The sequence below is a fragment of the Erinaceus europaeus genome, chromosome 1 (genome assembly GCF_950295315.1).
Source record: "Erinaceus europaeus chromosome 1, mEriEur2.1, whole genome shotgun sequence".
Taxonomy (NCBI): domain Eukaryota; kingdom Metazoa; phylum Chordata; class Mammalia; order Eulipotyphla; family Erinaceidae; genus Erinaceus; species Erinaceus europaeus.
In genome coordinates, this window is record NC_080162.1 from 148,774,980 (window position 1) to 148,791,816 (window position 16,837).

Sequence of the window (16,837 nt, forward strand, 5' to 3'; positions counted from 1 at the left end):
CTCCACAGTTTGTAATGCCCTCTGTTGCACAGAAAGATTGTTTGTTTCTCAGAAACACAGATGCAGAGCGTTTCCATTGGGATGTCCTTAGGCACTACACATTCCAATGCCAGTCCTACCTCTTCTACCCACACCCCTTCCTCTACCTGCTATACTTGAGTTTTGCACAAGAGAGAGGTTCCTACGGAGGCTTGAGAGAAAGCTCCCCCTTTATACACTTCTAGCCTGACTCTGCCCAACTGATCTGCCAATAATCTGCCTACGTGACTATTGCGTAGCAAAACCTGTATGTCACTAAAGAAAGCCTGACACTTAAGTCCCTGTTTCTTCAGCAGCTGTCCTTTTAAAGAAAGTGCCTCTAGTTACTTTGTTTCCAATACGTACCATATGGTCTATAGTTATTCACGCCCAAGTCAACAATAAAAACTATCATGTTAGGATAATGAGTATTAATATCAGGAAAAAAAGACTAGCAAAGTGGTTTATTCTCACAAGTCACTGATGGAAAAAGTTCTTCTAACAAACCAGTGCAGTAAAAGCATCTTACAGAAGCATCAATGGCTCAGACTGCTTCATAGCACTTCAGTGTTCGTCCCATCTTCACAGTTTTTACATGTTCTTTTTTTTTTTTTTTTAAAGAGCTGCCGCTTCAGATGACTGTGACTCTTCAGTGTTTGCTTCCAAGTTTGTCAGTTTTCAAGGGGCTACTTCAGGGCCGTGAATTGTCTCACCGTCTTTTCACTTTCTCTCTTTAGCTCTTCAATGTGGGCATCAAGACGCTCTAAGATGTGATGGGACCGAAGTTCCTCCTCTTCCAAAAACCTTGTAGCTATTGAACCGAGAGGAGATACAGGCAGGGGACACTAGAAGAGAAACAGGATTTGACACATGTAAGTACAATATTGAATTTTCTAAGATACATCATCCATGGTAAGTTCTAACTAGCAATAGTCAAATGTGATTTTTAAAAACTTTTGAAGTGCTTTTTTTTTAATTCTAAAGACAAGTATAGAAAAATCAATAACTTATACAAAAAAAAAAACCCTCAGATAACTTCACTTTTGGACCACCTTATATAAAGCGTCATATTAGTATATGTTATTGGTCTGAAGAATATTTCAACTTAGACTTGTGTATTCTTCCGTACTCCAGAAGAGAATAATATCCTTAATGCCTGTTATTTCAAACCCACTTTAAAATTTTGACTTTTTTACTTTGGTTTTAAAGCACAGAAAATCCACCAAATTAATAACAGTTAAAAAAAAAAAAATCCTACCCCCAAAGTGTTAATTCACAGTCTAAAACCTTTGAGGCCAGCGTCGTTTTAGCAAGTAAGACAGTACGTACATCACACATAACTGACCCTCCTTTACAGCAGCTATTTTTTTTTCTAGCATCACTTTAAACACTGATTTAGTACATATAGAATCACTGCTCCTAGAGGGGGAAAATATATATAACTAAGGAAAAAATATATGTAACTATTTACATAATTATATAACCCATACTTATACATTCTATTTTATTTTACAGAAAATGATACGAGGTTCAAAGATGTGTTCAGTGACTGATGTGAGGCCACCCTACTAAAAGGTGCCAGACCTGGGAAACAGACCATTCAGTGGGGGCCCCGTGTCCAAGTTCCTTCATTCTATACACTGTATATAGTATATATAGAGAGCCACTGCATCAGCCCCCCAGTCTTCTGTGAGGAGCTGAGATGGGAAGGCTGAATACAGCCTGGACCACAGCCTCAACCAGCTGTGAAATCTGTCTTCTGGAGGCTCAGTGTTTTTCCTTTCTTTTCTTTTATTTTCTTTTCTTTTTTCAGCTTGGCACATATTCACAAATGACTATGAGCATCCCAATTTGCAAATACAGAATCCATGACTAATGAAGATCATCTAGGATCAGCCCAGAGGAGATGGAGATGCCTTTTCCTAAACAAACACACTGATGTTTCTTAAGTACAATGCCAATGGAAGCATTGTCTGTATGTATCTAGCTATGAACTCAGGTCAGCTTTCAGTGCTGAATAAGTCCTACTGTCAAACTCAGGAAGAAAGTTAGTTTTCGGAATAGCTTTTGGATTTCAGAATTGTGTCTATGAAGTGGGAAACTTATTTTAAAAAGAAAACCTTTCCATAGATTTGTTGGCAAATCACTCAAAGAAAAGGTTAATTAAAAAGTACTAAACTTTAACAAGCACAGGACCATACACCTAGTGTTAGGAAACGCACAGCAGTAGAGGGAAAGGGCCAGCAGTATGAAATGCAGCCCAGGCATCACCCCCCACACTCACCCACTCACTCTCACTCACTCACTCGCTCGCTTACTCACTCACTATGTGGTTCCCAGTCCCAGTTCTGAACAGGGCAGATGCAATTCCTTTCTCTACCTACCCATTTTTCCCTTCTCTATTTCCTGCCTCAGGACCAACTTAGTCTCCAGATTCACCCTGAGCCAACAATTCCACTATAAAATCGACCTGCCCTGTAAAAGGCAGGAAGGGAACCTCCAACTAAGGTGAAAGATACAGGACAACAGGGAAATGGCTCAAGGGCTGTAGAGCACCGGGCCACGTATGCCTGAGGTTCCTGGCTCTATCCCCCACACCATGTGTGCCAGAGTGGTGCTCTGGTTTGTTTCTCTCTGTATAAAACTCTGTCTCTACCAAATGCAATAAATAAACATCTTTAAGTGTTTAATGAAAACCTCTAACTTAGGTTATAGTTCTGAACTAAGACGTACTTTGAAAAGTAGCAGTGGCTGAATATGCCTTCACAATCAAAATCCCAAGACAGAAAGAAATACTTGAGGATAATAACAGGAACTTAAGATAGAGAGACAATGAGAAAAAAAAGAAAAGCCCAGCAACAACAGAACTATATTCCTTCTCACCCTTAGAGCAAACAAGTTAAGCTGAATAAATTAATACACTAGCAAGATCAGAAAATTTCCATACCGAAGACAGAAATTCCTCTTGGTCATTTATACTCTCAGATACAGTGTCAGAAAAATTGGTTTCGTTTATATCTAGCACTGAAGGCAAAGAATGAGGTTTGCACTGATACTTGAAAGGCAAGGAGATGGTGGAGCTGCAATTGCTGATCTGAGGGCTCAGGGGGCTGAGGACCCTGGACTTGGAGTCTATACTGTCCAGCACTTGTCCTCTTGGAGAATGAAGACTTGTTTTGTAGCGTTCTCTCTTTAGTCCATCATGTCTGTTCTGGCCATCGGTTGGCCTGGATAGCAGATCAGGAAAAGGAAGACATAAATGAAATTGTAGCAGCCTTTATTTATTTATTTTCTCTTTTCTAACAGAAATGTAGGGAGTTCATTTAAAAGCAAGTAGACAGGAGAAGGAGTAAGTCTATAAACTACAAAATGAACAGCCCAAGAGCAAGTGTTCTTTCATTCATTCAGACCCCAAAGAACTTTCACCCACAATACCAGGATAGCAAGGGAGACAGGCAAGCCAGACAGTGTGGCTCAGTGCTGTGACAGGGAGGTATTATGCACTAAAGAAGGGCACCTGACCTCATCTGACACTCAACTGAGGGTGGAAGGGGAAGGGCTGTAAGACTTATCAGCAAAAACTTTTGGTAAGAAAATACACAAGTCATATAGTAAAAAACAAACAAACAAAAAAACCCTGAAGCTGGAGCTGGGAGATAGCTCAACTGGTAGAATGCCTGCTTTGCCATGAGGGAGGAGTTGGGTTTGAGGTTCTGAAACCATATGGGAGCACCACACACAACACCAAGGCGAATGGGGCCGGATGGTGGCTCACCTCATTGAGTGCACATGTCACAATGCACAAGGAAGCCAGTTCAAACCCCCAACTCCCACCTGCAGTGGGAAAGCTTTGCAAGTGGTGAAGCAGTGCTGCAAATGTCTGTCTGTTTTTCTTCCGATCTCCCTTTTCCGCAAATGTCTGTCTGTTTTTCTTCCGATCTCCCTTTTCCCTCCTCTCAATTTCTGATTGTTTTTATCCAATAAATAAGTAAATCAAGATAATAAATTTTTTAAAAATACCAAGGTGAAGGTCCATGAATGCATTCTCTCTCCCTCTGTCTTTTTCACTGAAACTGAAAGGAGGGAGGTAGGAAAGGAGTGAAGCTAAGTGATGTTCTACTGAATGCTGATTTCTAACGGCAAGAGTCTACAGTTAAATCTAATTACAGAGGAAATTTAAAATAAAAAGCTGGCCCCTACTTCATGTGTGGTATGTGGGGCTGGGGAAGTGGGCAGCACAAGAAGTCACTTTGGAGTAAGAATGTGGTTTATACCTACACATCCAGAGTATCTAAAAACTAAAGCTTGAGTATATAACCTTCGTTCATTGCTTAACCCAAAGATCTCTTTACTAGTGCATGTTGCACTTTAGAAATAAGACTCCTTTGATAATTTTCATCCTTGTAAAGTAGTTTTGGAAACAATTTTCAAAGTAACAAGAATTAGATTACAATTATCCGCATTTCAGAAGCACTGTGAGGAAATTTACTTGAACTCTGTATTCTTGAACTCAGCTGCTTTGCTGTGTGTTGGCTTAAAAATCGTGTCATGGGTCTTTCTGCACATCTCAGTAGAAATCTCCAGCTTAGATTTCGTATCCAACAAATCTTTCTGCAGTTGTTGATTTTCAGACACTAATTTATTTAATGCCTCAATATAATTCTCCTGGAGGTCTGCTAATGAAATCTCTTTTGCCTAATAAAAAAGAATACTAAAGTCATTTACTCTGCATAAGAATCCTAAGTGATAATACTATCGGTGGGAAAAAAACTGTTGGTGGTATATTGTACCAAAGTAAAAGACTCTGGGGTGGGGGTAGGGGAGGGAGGGTTCATGTCCTGGAGCAAGCATGATGGCAGAGGAAGACCTAGTGGGGGTTGAAATGTTATGTGGAAACTAGGAAATGTTGCATGTACAAACTATTGTACTTTATTGTGAACTGTAAACCATTAAGCCCCTAATAAAGAATTTTTAAAAATTGATATTGTTGTTGTAAATAGTTTACCTGTGAGTTTACTTTGCTTCTTCAAGATTTTTTGTGACTCTCTTAAGAGTAAGATAGGGGCCAGGGAGATAACATAGTAGTTATGCAAAAGACTTTCATGACTGAGTCTCCATGGTCCCACATTCATCCCCCCGCTCCATTATGAGCAAGAACTGAGTAGTGCTCTGTTTCTCTCTGTATCTCCCTCTCATAAAAACAAAAGCAAAGAAATTATAAATATGGTCTTCTTTTTCCCTTTTGTTGCCCTTTTTTTATCGTTGTTGTAGTTATTATTATTGTTGTTACTAATGTCATTGTTGTGGCTAGGACACAGACAAATGGAGAGAGGAGGGGAAGGCAGGGGGTGGGGAGGAGAAAGAAAGACAGACACCTGCAGACCTGCTTCACCGCCCATGAACTGACCCCCACCTGCAGGTGGGGAACCAGGGGCTCGAACCAGGATCCTTATACTGGTCCTTGAGCTTCGCACCATGTGTGCTTAACCTGCTCCGCTACCGACTCCCCCTTCCTTTTTTAAATTTTTTTAAGAATAAGACAGAAAAGGTACTGTTTCTTATAGTAGATGGGGTGGTGAGCTCAGAGCAAAATGGGCTTCCCTGATATGCCAAAGAATTTCCAAACAACTGAGGGAAAAATGAAACTAGAATGAAGGAATGTCACAGATGAGAATCAGAGAAAAAGAGCCAGGGATGTAGCTCACTGGCAGACAAGATGTTTGTTTTGCATATGTGAGGCTTCAGCACCAAAAACAATATTTAAAAACAAAACATAGGGAAAAGAGGGGGAAATAGCAGTCTTGAGTTCTTTAAGACAGAGGAGGTTTAATTACTCCCAGAATATCTGTAGAAGAAAACTGAGAGACTGCTTCAAAGGAAAACAGTGGACAGAAGGTTCTGAAAAGGAATTCTAGCTGACAAGGATAACTTTCAAACTAAATCTGGTTTTAAATATTTTTACATAACATTGGCTATTGCTGTGCATGAAATAAATTTGCACATAATAAAACAGCGTTCAAGGATAGAATAGGAATTACTACTCTGATCTGGGATCTGGTGTGAGTTCTGTGACATGAGGTTTTTTTTTTTTTTTTTTAATTTTTATTTATAAAATGGAAGCACTGATAAAACCATAGGATAAGAGGGGTACAATTCCCATCACCAGAACTCCATGACATGAGTTTTATTGTTCTTCAATTCTGAGTGTTTTCAGGAACAAAGTACCTAAAAAGCAGTGCTCTGGACAAATGACTTTCAGACAAAAAATAGTTTTTTCTATGGATAAAATGCTTAAATTTTAGCTGTCAAACATTTTTTTTTTCCTTTTTGGAGCTTAATATAAAGCTCATCTCAGTTCATTTTGTAAATAGTTTTCTGGTCAACACTAGTTTGGTAATAAAACAGAAACTTAGAGATACAACTGTCTATACCAGTCTTTCAAAAGTTGTCAAATAAAAATCTCAAAAAAAAAAAGTCAGCAACAACAAAAAAATTTTGCAGGTCACAGCAGTTCATCTATAAACTACTTTCAGTAATATGGTAAATAATCAATTTTACTAAAGCTATTTCTTTTATTAAGATAATTATATATTTTTATTTCAAAAAGACAGTTAATCCAAACATTCATTTGTAAAAGTAATTCCACTTTCCAGGTGGTAAAATACAAAAAGTCACTTTCTAGTAATTACTCTAAATAATTAGAGTTCAACATCTTCACACTGTGTAATTTCAAAACCAGAGGAAGTTTAAACTACTAATAGGATTTCTTTAGAGTTCAGGGCCTGATGTCATTAAATATACTTTAAGAATATATATAATTGTGGTCCGGGAGGTGGCGCAGTGGATAAAGCATTGGACTCTCAAGCATGAGGTCCTGAGTTCAATCCCCGGCAGCACATGTACAAGAGTGATATCTGGTTCTTTCTCTCTCCTATCTTTCTCATGAATAAATGAATAAAAAAAAAAAAAGAGTATATATAATTTTCTTTCTGGGCATCTCTTAAATTTGTCTCAAATGTGTTACTTTATGAACCATTATGATAAATGAATGGGAAAGATAATGTAACAATTGTATAACAAGTACACACCTAGTTGTGTAAACAAAAGATAATAATACTACTAGACAGGAGGTTTCAGGAGAAATTCAGTTGGACAGAATCTCTGGTCATAGTCTGGTTTATGTGCCTCTGAGAGTTCCTTTTTTTTTTTTCCTCCAGGATTATTACTGGGGCTCGGTGCTGGCACTATGAATCCACTACTCCTGGAGGCTGTTTTTTCCCTTTTTTGTTGCCCTTGTTTATCATTGATGTTGTTATTATTATCGTCGTTGTTGCTGTTATGGGATAGGACGAAGAGAAATTGAGAGAGGATGGGAAAACAGAGAGGGGGAGAGAAAGAACTTGTGAAGCAACCCTATAGGTAGGGAGCTGGAGGGCTTGAACCGGATCCTTATTCCAGTCCTTGCACTCTGCTGCACTTAACCCACCGCGCTACTGCCTGGCCCCCGAGAGTTCCTGACTTTTAAATATGAAAAGGTACAGATTAAAATTCTCTTAATTAAGTATTGCCCACATCCTGAGCCTTGTAAAGATTCTGTGCAATTACTGAGCTTGGTTCCTGGCTTTCTCCACTACTAGCTTAGCTTTATCAGAGCATAGAAAGTGATTCATCTTTGGGCCGGTGGTGGTGCACCTGGTTGAGCACACATGTTAAAAATATGCAAGGACCTGGGTTTGAGCCCCAGTCCCCATCTGCAAGGTGAAGTAGTGTTGCAAGTGTCTCTCTCCCTCCCTATCATACCTTCCCTCTTGATTTCTGGCTGTCTCTAATAAATAAAGATTTTTTTAAAGTTTAAATTAAAAAAATTAAGTGATTCATCTTCCCTCTTTGCTGCCTTTTTTTCCCCCCTACTTTCCCCATTTTCTTCCTTTCATCTGTCCATCCATTTCCCCCCTCGGGAAATATCAGCTGTTGATGCTTTATTTTTCCAATCACTGTAAACATAGGCTCTTTTAAAAAATCCTTTCATTATACTTTTAAAGGGAGTTGAAGAAGATGCAAGATTACATGGCTATTTCTATCTGCTCTTTACGCGGCAGCATGACCTCTCACAGTACAGAAAGCCATAACTCAATCATCCTTCCATAGATTAACATTTTGCTTATTTTGAAACTTTGGATATTATAAACAACATAGAATTGACTTTTTTTTCTTTTCTTTCTTTCTTTCTTTTTTTTTTTTTTATACATATTAGCTCCTCAAGGATGGCTCTTTGGGAATAAAAACCAATATGACCTTTCTGGAAAACTATTTGGCAGTGACTATCAAATTGAAATCAGAACTGCACATGACTGGGAAGTTTACAGATCATCTATACTTATAAATTTAATGTTTCCCTCTATCCTTGACAAAATAAGCTATATTGGTTCTTAAAAATTATTAACCCAATTAGCAAAAAAAAAAGTTATTTTGTTTTGACTATTACGTAGGTTGACCAGTTCTCCTTAAAGAAGGATATTAATATTACTTCTGTAAATTACCAGTGTTTGTCCTCTCTTCATTTTCTTATTAGATTCTTTATTATCTTCGTAGGCAACCCTTATATATCAAGATTTTATATAGAATATTTTGTCTATAGATAGTTTCCACCAGTTTGTCAGCCTTTTGTTAATGTGGTATTTTACCACCCAGAAACTTTACATTTCTGGGTGGTAAAAGTCTTTATAGTTTATGATGTTACACAGACTCTTACTCTTTCAAAAACTTATATCACTCTTTTCTTTTAGTTAAGATAAAACATCCCTCCAGTATTCTGCCCTTTCTCCCACTCTAATCTCTACAGCCCCTGGCTGAAGTCAGGCACCTGTGTAACTGCAACTATGGGGATCACTCACTCTGTAAGCACAGGGAAAAGGACTTTCTACAGCTCCCAGGCATTTTGCAAACTAAAAGAATTTTATAATGAAATAGTTAAAAGAGCATGCAGTATTTGTAACTCACTTTCAGCTAACTTAGTTATTTCTGGTGTCACAGGTGCTGGTGGGTACACATTTCTTCTCGTCACTGCTAGATAACCATAAGCTTTTAAAGGAAATAATCCTATCTTATCTCTCTCACAGCACTGTCTACTAAAATGCTTGGACCATAAAAGTTCCAGAATATTTGGTTATATTAATTGTATTTTGTGGAACTATAAACTAAAATATTTAAAAGATGATATATTTTGTAAGGAAAAGATATTGAGAACATACTCATAATAACAATAGCATCTAACATTCATTGTCTACTCACTAAGTGCCAGGCACTATGCTAAACCCCAGATGTACATGTGTTTTATAATACTGGCTCATCAGAAAAGTCATGAAGCACTTTTGCAAAGAAAAACATAGAAAAAATATGTCATGACTTTTCTGACAATCCAATATAAATATAGTATAAAAATATGTAATATAATAGGAAGTAGGTGAGGAGAGTATCTAGGTCTAAGTAGACGCTATTTCATTAGGAACTTTATGGTGTCTTTTTAGGTCTTTCTACTTGCTTGCTGCATATACAGACTCACTGCAGACTACTGTGCACTTTTGCTTTCAGGTGTATATGTACTTCCCTCACTCACTCCAAAGCTAACCTTATCAAAGTAAGGACTGCAAAAGCTGAATAAGGGCAAGAGACTGGCATACTTTAACAATCACTCTTTAGTCACTATCAGGCCACCCCATGTGCTGGGGCCCTAGTCAGGGAGTCCTGAGACTCCCTAACAGACATGATGGGCCTAGACCTCGAATAAATCCCTCTCTCCATTGCTACCAGTCATCTCTATCAGGAACAATAAAAGAGATCCCTTTGTGGGCCCCCATAGGACTTTGCCCTCAATGTGGATCAACAACAGCAGAGAATGTTCCGTCCTCCGAAGGGAGGCTGAACAACATACTCTATATTCCACCTGAGGAAGATAGGTCGTGAAATTGGGGCAGCTTGGAACATTCCTACTCATGACCATAGAATGTGAGCTCAGATCCCAGGGATACAGAGGTCACATAGGCTCCTAAGCTGAATATGGGCCCCAGATCAGATCAAGTCGATGGGTTTACAGTCAACAATATTTATACACCTTTCCCATATTTGGAAACTCCTCTCTTCCCTAATCCAGCTTTCTGGTCCTTTTTTCCAGCCATGACATCATCTCCCCAGACAATAACTTGGATCCACCTGCATATCAGATATCAGGCTCAGGGGGAAAAACAAAAACTAGTATAGTCATGGGCACTTTGGAATTTAACTAAAGTATGCCTACTAGCTATCTACAAAACGGAGACACACCACCCCCCAACTCTTCATCTGCACTATTCCAGCCTTTAGGTTCATGATTAGTTAACAATTTGTTTGGCTCTATATGTTAACTCTCTTTTCAGCCACCAGGTTCCAGATGCTAACATGATGCCAACTGGACTTCCCTGGGCAGACAACCCCACCAATGTGTCCTGGAGCTCCACTTCCCCAGAGCCCCACCCTACTAGGGAAAGAGAGAGGCAGGCTGTGAGTATGGATAGACCTGTAAATGCCCATGTCCAATGGGGAAGCAATTACAGAAGCCTGACCTTCCACCTTCTGCATCCCATAATGATCCTGGGTCCATACTCCCAGAGGGATAAAGAATCTGAAAGCTATCAGGGGAGGGGAAGGGATATGGAGTTCTGGTGGTGGGAACTGTGTGGAGTTGTACCCTTCTTATCCTATGGTTTTGTCAGTGTTTCCTTTTTATATATAAAAGTTAATATATATATATATATATATATATATAGAGAGAGAGAGAGAGAGAGAGAGAGAGAGAGAATATTTTCCAAGTGCTGAGGTAAATATTTTGCTCATTTCCAATACTGTTTTATCACTTTAAAAAGTTTCTGCACAGAAATCATTCCATTGTCTGATCTTAGCCCTAGCCTTACAATATCAGAATTTATAAAATGATTTCTGAGCTAGTGAAAAAGCTCACTTGGACAGTGCGTTACCTCCACTGGTCTCTTTCACTCTCTCTTTGCCACTCGGACTTCAGTCCCTTTCTAAAAACAAAACCAAACAAAGTAGTTTCCTTAAAGGATTAGCAGTAAAAAAAGAAAGAAAGAGAAAAACTTTAATATTTCTATTTATGTACCTCATGTAAACCCAATTCCAATTTCATCACTGTTTCAGAAAGACGTTGATTTTCTGATCTCAGTGATTCCATCTGATCCAAAATCTCCTGAGCAGGGAAAAGCAGAAAAAACAATAAATAAATAAGCAAACTGTATCTTATAATTTTTCCACATGTAATTTTTATTCAGCAAAGTTAAATTCTTTACTCATATGCATGTGCTTTCTAAAGCATTTCTTATAAAGACATGTCACTCAGCCACAATTAGTGGAAACAGTTTCTACTTGTATTTATGGTCTCCTCCCCACCAGTTTTCCCTAGAATGCTTGCTAGTCAGCATACCCTTGGTTCAAAGCAGATGCCTAGTGAAAGTTTACTAAATTAAATAATAGAGAAATCATATTGCTACTACATTTACTCCCCAAAGACAAACTTTAAATAAAACCATTTTTTCTCAACTTTCACCTTATGCTCGACTGCTTTTTCCTCTGCCTTCTGTATTTCTGCTCTGAGTCGCTTTTCCAAGTCCGAGGAAGAGCTCTTGGCGGAAGCAATGGTGATGTCGCGCTGGTGTAACTCCCGAGTTAGCTGGGAGATCTCCATCTTCATTCCTTCTAGCACAGAACTGTAACTTTGGTCTGCCTGTAAAATCTGCTCTTTCAACTGCCGAGAGACAGAAAGGAAAGCACAGAAAACGAAGAGAAAGCAAGCAGACAGAAAAACACAGTCAGGCGGGGGAGATAGTATAATGGTATGCAGACTCTCCCAACCCCCCACCTGACCCCCCATGCCCCATCCCACCACAAAAGCCAGAGCTGAACTAGGTTGGGGAAAAATAAAACCATATCTAAAACAGTAGGGTAATTGCTACCTTGCCTCAAGGAATTTTTCCCCCTAGATTAAATATACCAAAAACTAGCAACTTGCCATGTACATCTACACTGAAGGTCAGGTGCACTCATCATAGCTCAAAGTAGGTAGAGATGACTTATTCAAATGCTGAGAACCAGTATTAAAGCCCTAAGCAATTTCTAAATTGAATGTGTGGAAGAAAGAAACCAGAACACCCATCTGTCACTTATGATATTCTATGTTGGTTTTGTCTTTCCTGAAATGCAGAGACATGTCTCTGATATCTGATTACTGTAAAAAATGGCGACTAATCCCTAGCACTGCAAAAAATGGTATCATCTGTTTTCCATTTACACCATGCCTCGGCCTCGCGTGAGCTTAATGTGCAGCTTGACGATACGAGAATCCGGCATGAAGCCCAGCCAGTCTATCTTGGCATTACTCTCGATCGCACCCTGTCATTTCATGAACATCTCATAAAAACTGCAGCAAAGGTGGGAGCGAGGAACAACATCATTGCAAGACTGGCCAGCTCCTCATGGGGCACGAGCGCTTCCACACTACGATCATCATCTCTGGCATTATGCTATTCCACTGCAGAATACTGTGCCCCAGTATGGTTCCGTAGCCCCCATGTCCACTTGGTCAATTCCAAATTATATTCCTCCATGAGGATAATTTCTGGAACCATCCATTCCACCCCGGTTCCATGGCTGCCAGTTCTTAGCAACATCGCCCGCCAGATATTCGTCGGGATGCGGCATCATCTAAGTTCATTTCCCACGTCTACGCTCAACCGGACCTGCCAATATACGTGGATATCTTCGCCCACCCTGTCCAACGCTTGACGTCTCGTCACCCAATCTGGTCCCCTATGCCTACACTGAACTTCTCTGTTCCAGACTCTTGGAAACAGAGTTGGCAGTCAGCTGAGGTAAAGAACAAACACCTCATCACAGACCCCTGCAAGCGTCAACCCGGCTTTGACCTAGCACGTTATGATTGGGCCCTCCTCAATGGCTATCGAACAGGCCATGGCCGGTGTGCCGCTATGTTCCACCACTGGGGAGCCAGAGACGACCGGAACTGCCCCTGCGGCTCCAGACAGACTATGACCCACATAGTCAACGACTGCCACCTCTCCAGATTCAAAGGAGGTCTCGAAACTTTACATCAGGCTCAACCTGACGCTGTTAACTGGCTACGGAAGAAGGGCAAACGCAAGAAGAAGAAGAAGAAGAAGGAGAAGAAGGAGAAGAAGGAGAAGGAGGAGAAGGAGGAGAAGGAGGAGAAGGAGGAGAAGGAGGAGAAGGAGGAGAAGGAGGAGAAAGAAGGAGGAGAAAGAAGGAGGAGAAGGAGGAGAAGGAGGAGAAGGAGGAGAAGGAGAAGGAGGAGAAGGAGAAGAAGGAGAAGAAGGAGAAGGAGAAGGAGAAGAAGAAGAAGAAGAAGAAGAAGAAGAAGTGTTGGGGACTGGCCCCAGGGTTTCACCCAGGTGAAGCACGTGCTCTAGTACTGAGCCGTCCCCACATCCATGCAGACATTATCTAGATGTGCAATAGTATGCATCTAACATTCACTGTAGTTACTGAATGCCAGGCACTATGCTCAGCCCTTTCTCTACATACATTCTCCCCAATAAAACTTTAATAGAGCTAGGAATTTTATTCTTATTTAGCTGTAAATCTATAAATGTTGCTTTATGGTTGTCTGATCCACAGAAGATAACAAAGACAAGAAGAAAGTGACTAGAAAGAATCTCAAAGAAGTTAGAAAAAATACTACTTGGGGAGTCGGGCAGTAGCACAGTGGGTTAAGCACAGGTGGCGGCGCAAAGCACAAGGACCAGCGTAAGGACCCCAGTTCGAGCCCCCGGCTCCCCACCTGTAGGGGAGTCACTTGACAAGCGGTGAAGCAGGTCTGCAGGTGTCTTTCTCTCCCCCTCTCTGTCTTCTCCATCTCCATTTCTCTCTGTCCTATCCAACAACAACAATTATAAATACAACACTAAAATAACAAGAGCAACAAAAATAAATAAATAAATAAAATTTTAAAAATAACACTACTTAACAGGAAGTTGGGTGGTAGTGCAGCAGGTCAAACGCACGTGGCATGAAGCTCAAGGACTGGCGTATGGATCCTGGTTTGAGACCCCAGCTCCCCACCTGCAGGGGAGTCACTTCACAGGCTGTGAAGCAGGTCTGCAGGTGTCTTTCTCTCCCCCTCTGTCTTCTCCTCTCTCCATCTCTCTGTCCTATCTAATAACGACGACATCAATAACAACAACAATAATAACTACTACTACAACAACAGTAAAAAACAATAAGGGCAACAAAAAGGAAAATAAATATAAAAAAATTTTTTTTAAATACTACTTAACAAACAGAACAGTCAGGGCACATGAGTATATAAGTCCATGACCACCTTTAGTTAACAAGATATTAAATGCTAGTTCATATGTTTTATAAGCCAGACAAGTAAATTTTTCGGAAAGCTTTTCATCAATATATGATAAAAGGAGTCAAAGGGACAGGCTCAATTTATATTGAAAATATGGATTTATATTGAAAAATATTTGATGGTGGCAAAGAAAGAAGACACTTTTCTAGGCACATTCTAGATGCTTATTTACTTCTGTCAAACAGCCCTTTGTATTGTATTTTCCTTTCAATAAAAATTACTCCTGTGACCTCCCAGCCCACAGGGCTGTACAGCTCTGCAGTCCCAGGCATACAGATGTTACCTTCTTAATCTCTGCCCTGTACTCATTGTTATGTACTTCCATCTTCTTCAACTCCTCATATTTTTCCATTAGTTCTTGGCTTAACTGTTTACATGTTGTACTCACAGATTCCAAGCTACACACACATATACAAACAAACAAACAAACAAAAGGTCACATGTTTAAAACAAAATTGAACCTGAGGCCCACAAATTTATTTAGCTTACCTTCTGAATGTCCAACATCATCCCAGCCCAACTTAAAATTCACTTACAATTTCCTTGTTACCAGAGGCAGCTATATAAATCCAGTGCAAACTGCTGGAAATTGTTCTGTCTTGGGGGATTACCTATCATTTTTCCTCCTGCTTAAAACTTCATTAGTTTTAAAAAAAAGTTCACTAGTTATAAAAAATCTTTTTGCCTCTAAATTGAAAGACTTTATGGCTCATGCCTGACTTTCTGTCTTTGGTGGACCACTTCCTTGATCACATGGGCTTTCTTTCACCTGGCAATGATCAGTCAGTGTTCCTTCAAGAACCACATCAACTTGAATAATCATATTAAGTGAGATAAGTAGCATTATAGTATTCCCCATGGTACTTAAACCTGGGCCTCTTGCATGCCAAGGCATGTGTTCTTCCTAGTGAGCTGTCTCCTGGCCTAAAATTTTACACTTTAAATTGTTCTCAGGCTCTTTAACAATTGCATTTTGCATCTCAAACTCCAAATTCTATGATTAAAATAATGTCTTTCACATCGTATCTTCCTCCAACTTTGCCCACCATCCCTATAACATTACGTTCTAGAATATCCAATAAATGCTTCATAACTGCCTAGACTGTTTCACCTACATGCTCAATTTAAAAACAAGTTATTACCCAATCGTGCCACTTTTTAAATGCAACAACAAAAACAATGAATTAAATTCCCCCAGTTCCTGTTTTGGGAACAATACCAATGAGCTGTCTAAATGTGCTCCTTTTTCTACTGACCAAAAAAAAAAAAAAAGCTTAAGTCATTGTTTTATTAGTGAACACTGGTGTTTGTACCCATTTATTCTAGCTGTACTTACCTCTAAAAACCCTAGAATGCTCATTTGTTACCTAGTAAGTCAGACACTAAGATTGAAAGTAAAAGAAATCAGAGATATTAAGGTCCAACCTACATAGCAAAGAATAAAGGCCTATAGATGAGAAAGTGTCCAGGCCACCCTGCAAGGCAGAAACAAGAAAGGAGTCTTGAGACAAGTCTCCAGAGCCTGGGAGAACATAGGCTTCGTAGACGAAAGAACAGAAAGTTCTCCTGTAACATGTTTCTCTCGATGGAATAAAAAGTGAGGCCATACATGTAAAACACAGACATACATATGGAAGCCAATCAATGGGAAAAAGAATGACAAAAGCACAAATCTTAGTACTAATGTCAAAACCTCTTTATTCAACCTAAAATATGCACATATACTTGGATGATAACCAAAAATATCCCAACAACTCTAAGATGAAATAGAAATAAGATAAAAACTAGGGAGGGGTATATATTCTTTACATATTTAATATGTGAAGAAAATATTTAGGGCCAACAATATAGTCACTTAAGTAGTGTAAGTGCTTTGTCATATGCATGACCTGGGTTCTAGCCTGGCTCCCACTGCACTGAGGAATACTTAGGTGCTGTGCTCTCTCTGCATCGCTATCTGTTATCTGCCTCTCTACCGGAAAAGGAAAAAAAAAAATTAATGGTTTCCAAAACAGAAATAAAAGTGAAAACAAGTGGTCCAGGAGGTAGTGCAGTGATAAAGCTTTGGACTCTCAAGCATAAGGTCCCTGAGTTCAATCCCCAGCAGCACATGTGGAGAGTGATGTCTGGTTCTTTCTCTCTCCTCATATCTTTCTCAGAAATAAATAAAATCTTTAAAAAAAAAAGTAAAAACAAAAGTATTAATTAAATAAAATAAAGAAATATATCTATTTATTAATGAGAGAAAGAGAAGGAGAGAGAGAACCAGGGAAATCATTCTGGCCCTTGCAATGCCAGGATCAGACTCATGTGTGCAAGTCATATGCTTGACTCACTGGGTCATCTCCAGAGTGGCAAAAAACATATTATAAGTAAACA

The 16,837-nt window shown here is 39.4% G+C and overlaps 1 protein-coding gene across 11 annotated transcripts in view; it reads right to left on the bottom strand.

Moving 5' to 3' along the window:
- Window positions 1–467: 467 nt before the first annotated feature.
- Window positions 468–16,837, bottom strand: part of CEP63 (centrosomal protein 63) — a 55,212-nt gene continuing 38,842 nt past the window's right edge. For 6 of the 11 annotated variants that reach the window (XM_060196976.1, XM_060196968.1, XM_060196965.1 and 3 more), the window contains 6 exons: window positions 14,742–14,856; window positions 11,615–11,812; window positions 11,171–11,257; window positions 4,508–4,713; window positions 2,966–3,245; window positions 468–863 (listed from right to left, as the gene is read on the bottom strand). In XM_060196976.1, the coding sequence (XP_060052959.1) occupies window positions 705–863; window positions 2,966–3,245; window positions 4,508–4,713; window positions 11,171–11,257; window positions 11,615–11,812; window positions 14,742–14,856 (1,045 nt within the window). In that variant the 3' untranslated portion in view covers window positions 468–704. Of the gene's footprint in view, window positions 864–2,965; window positions 3,246–4,507; window positions 4,714–11,027; window positions 11,079–11,170; window positions 11,258–11,614; window positions 11,813–14,741; window positions 14,857–16,837 lie in introns of those variants that run through there. The other 5 variants (XM_060196980.1, XM_060196983.1, XM_060196978.1 and 2 more) reach the window with 4 other exon arrangements.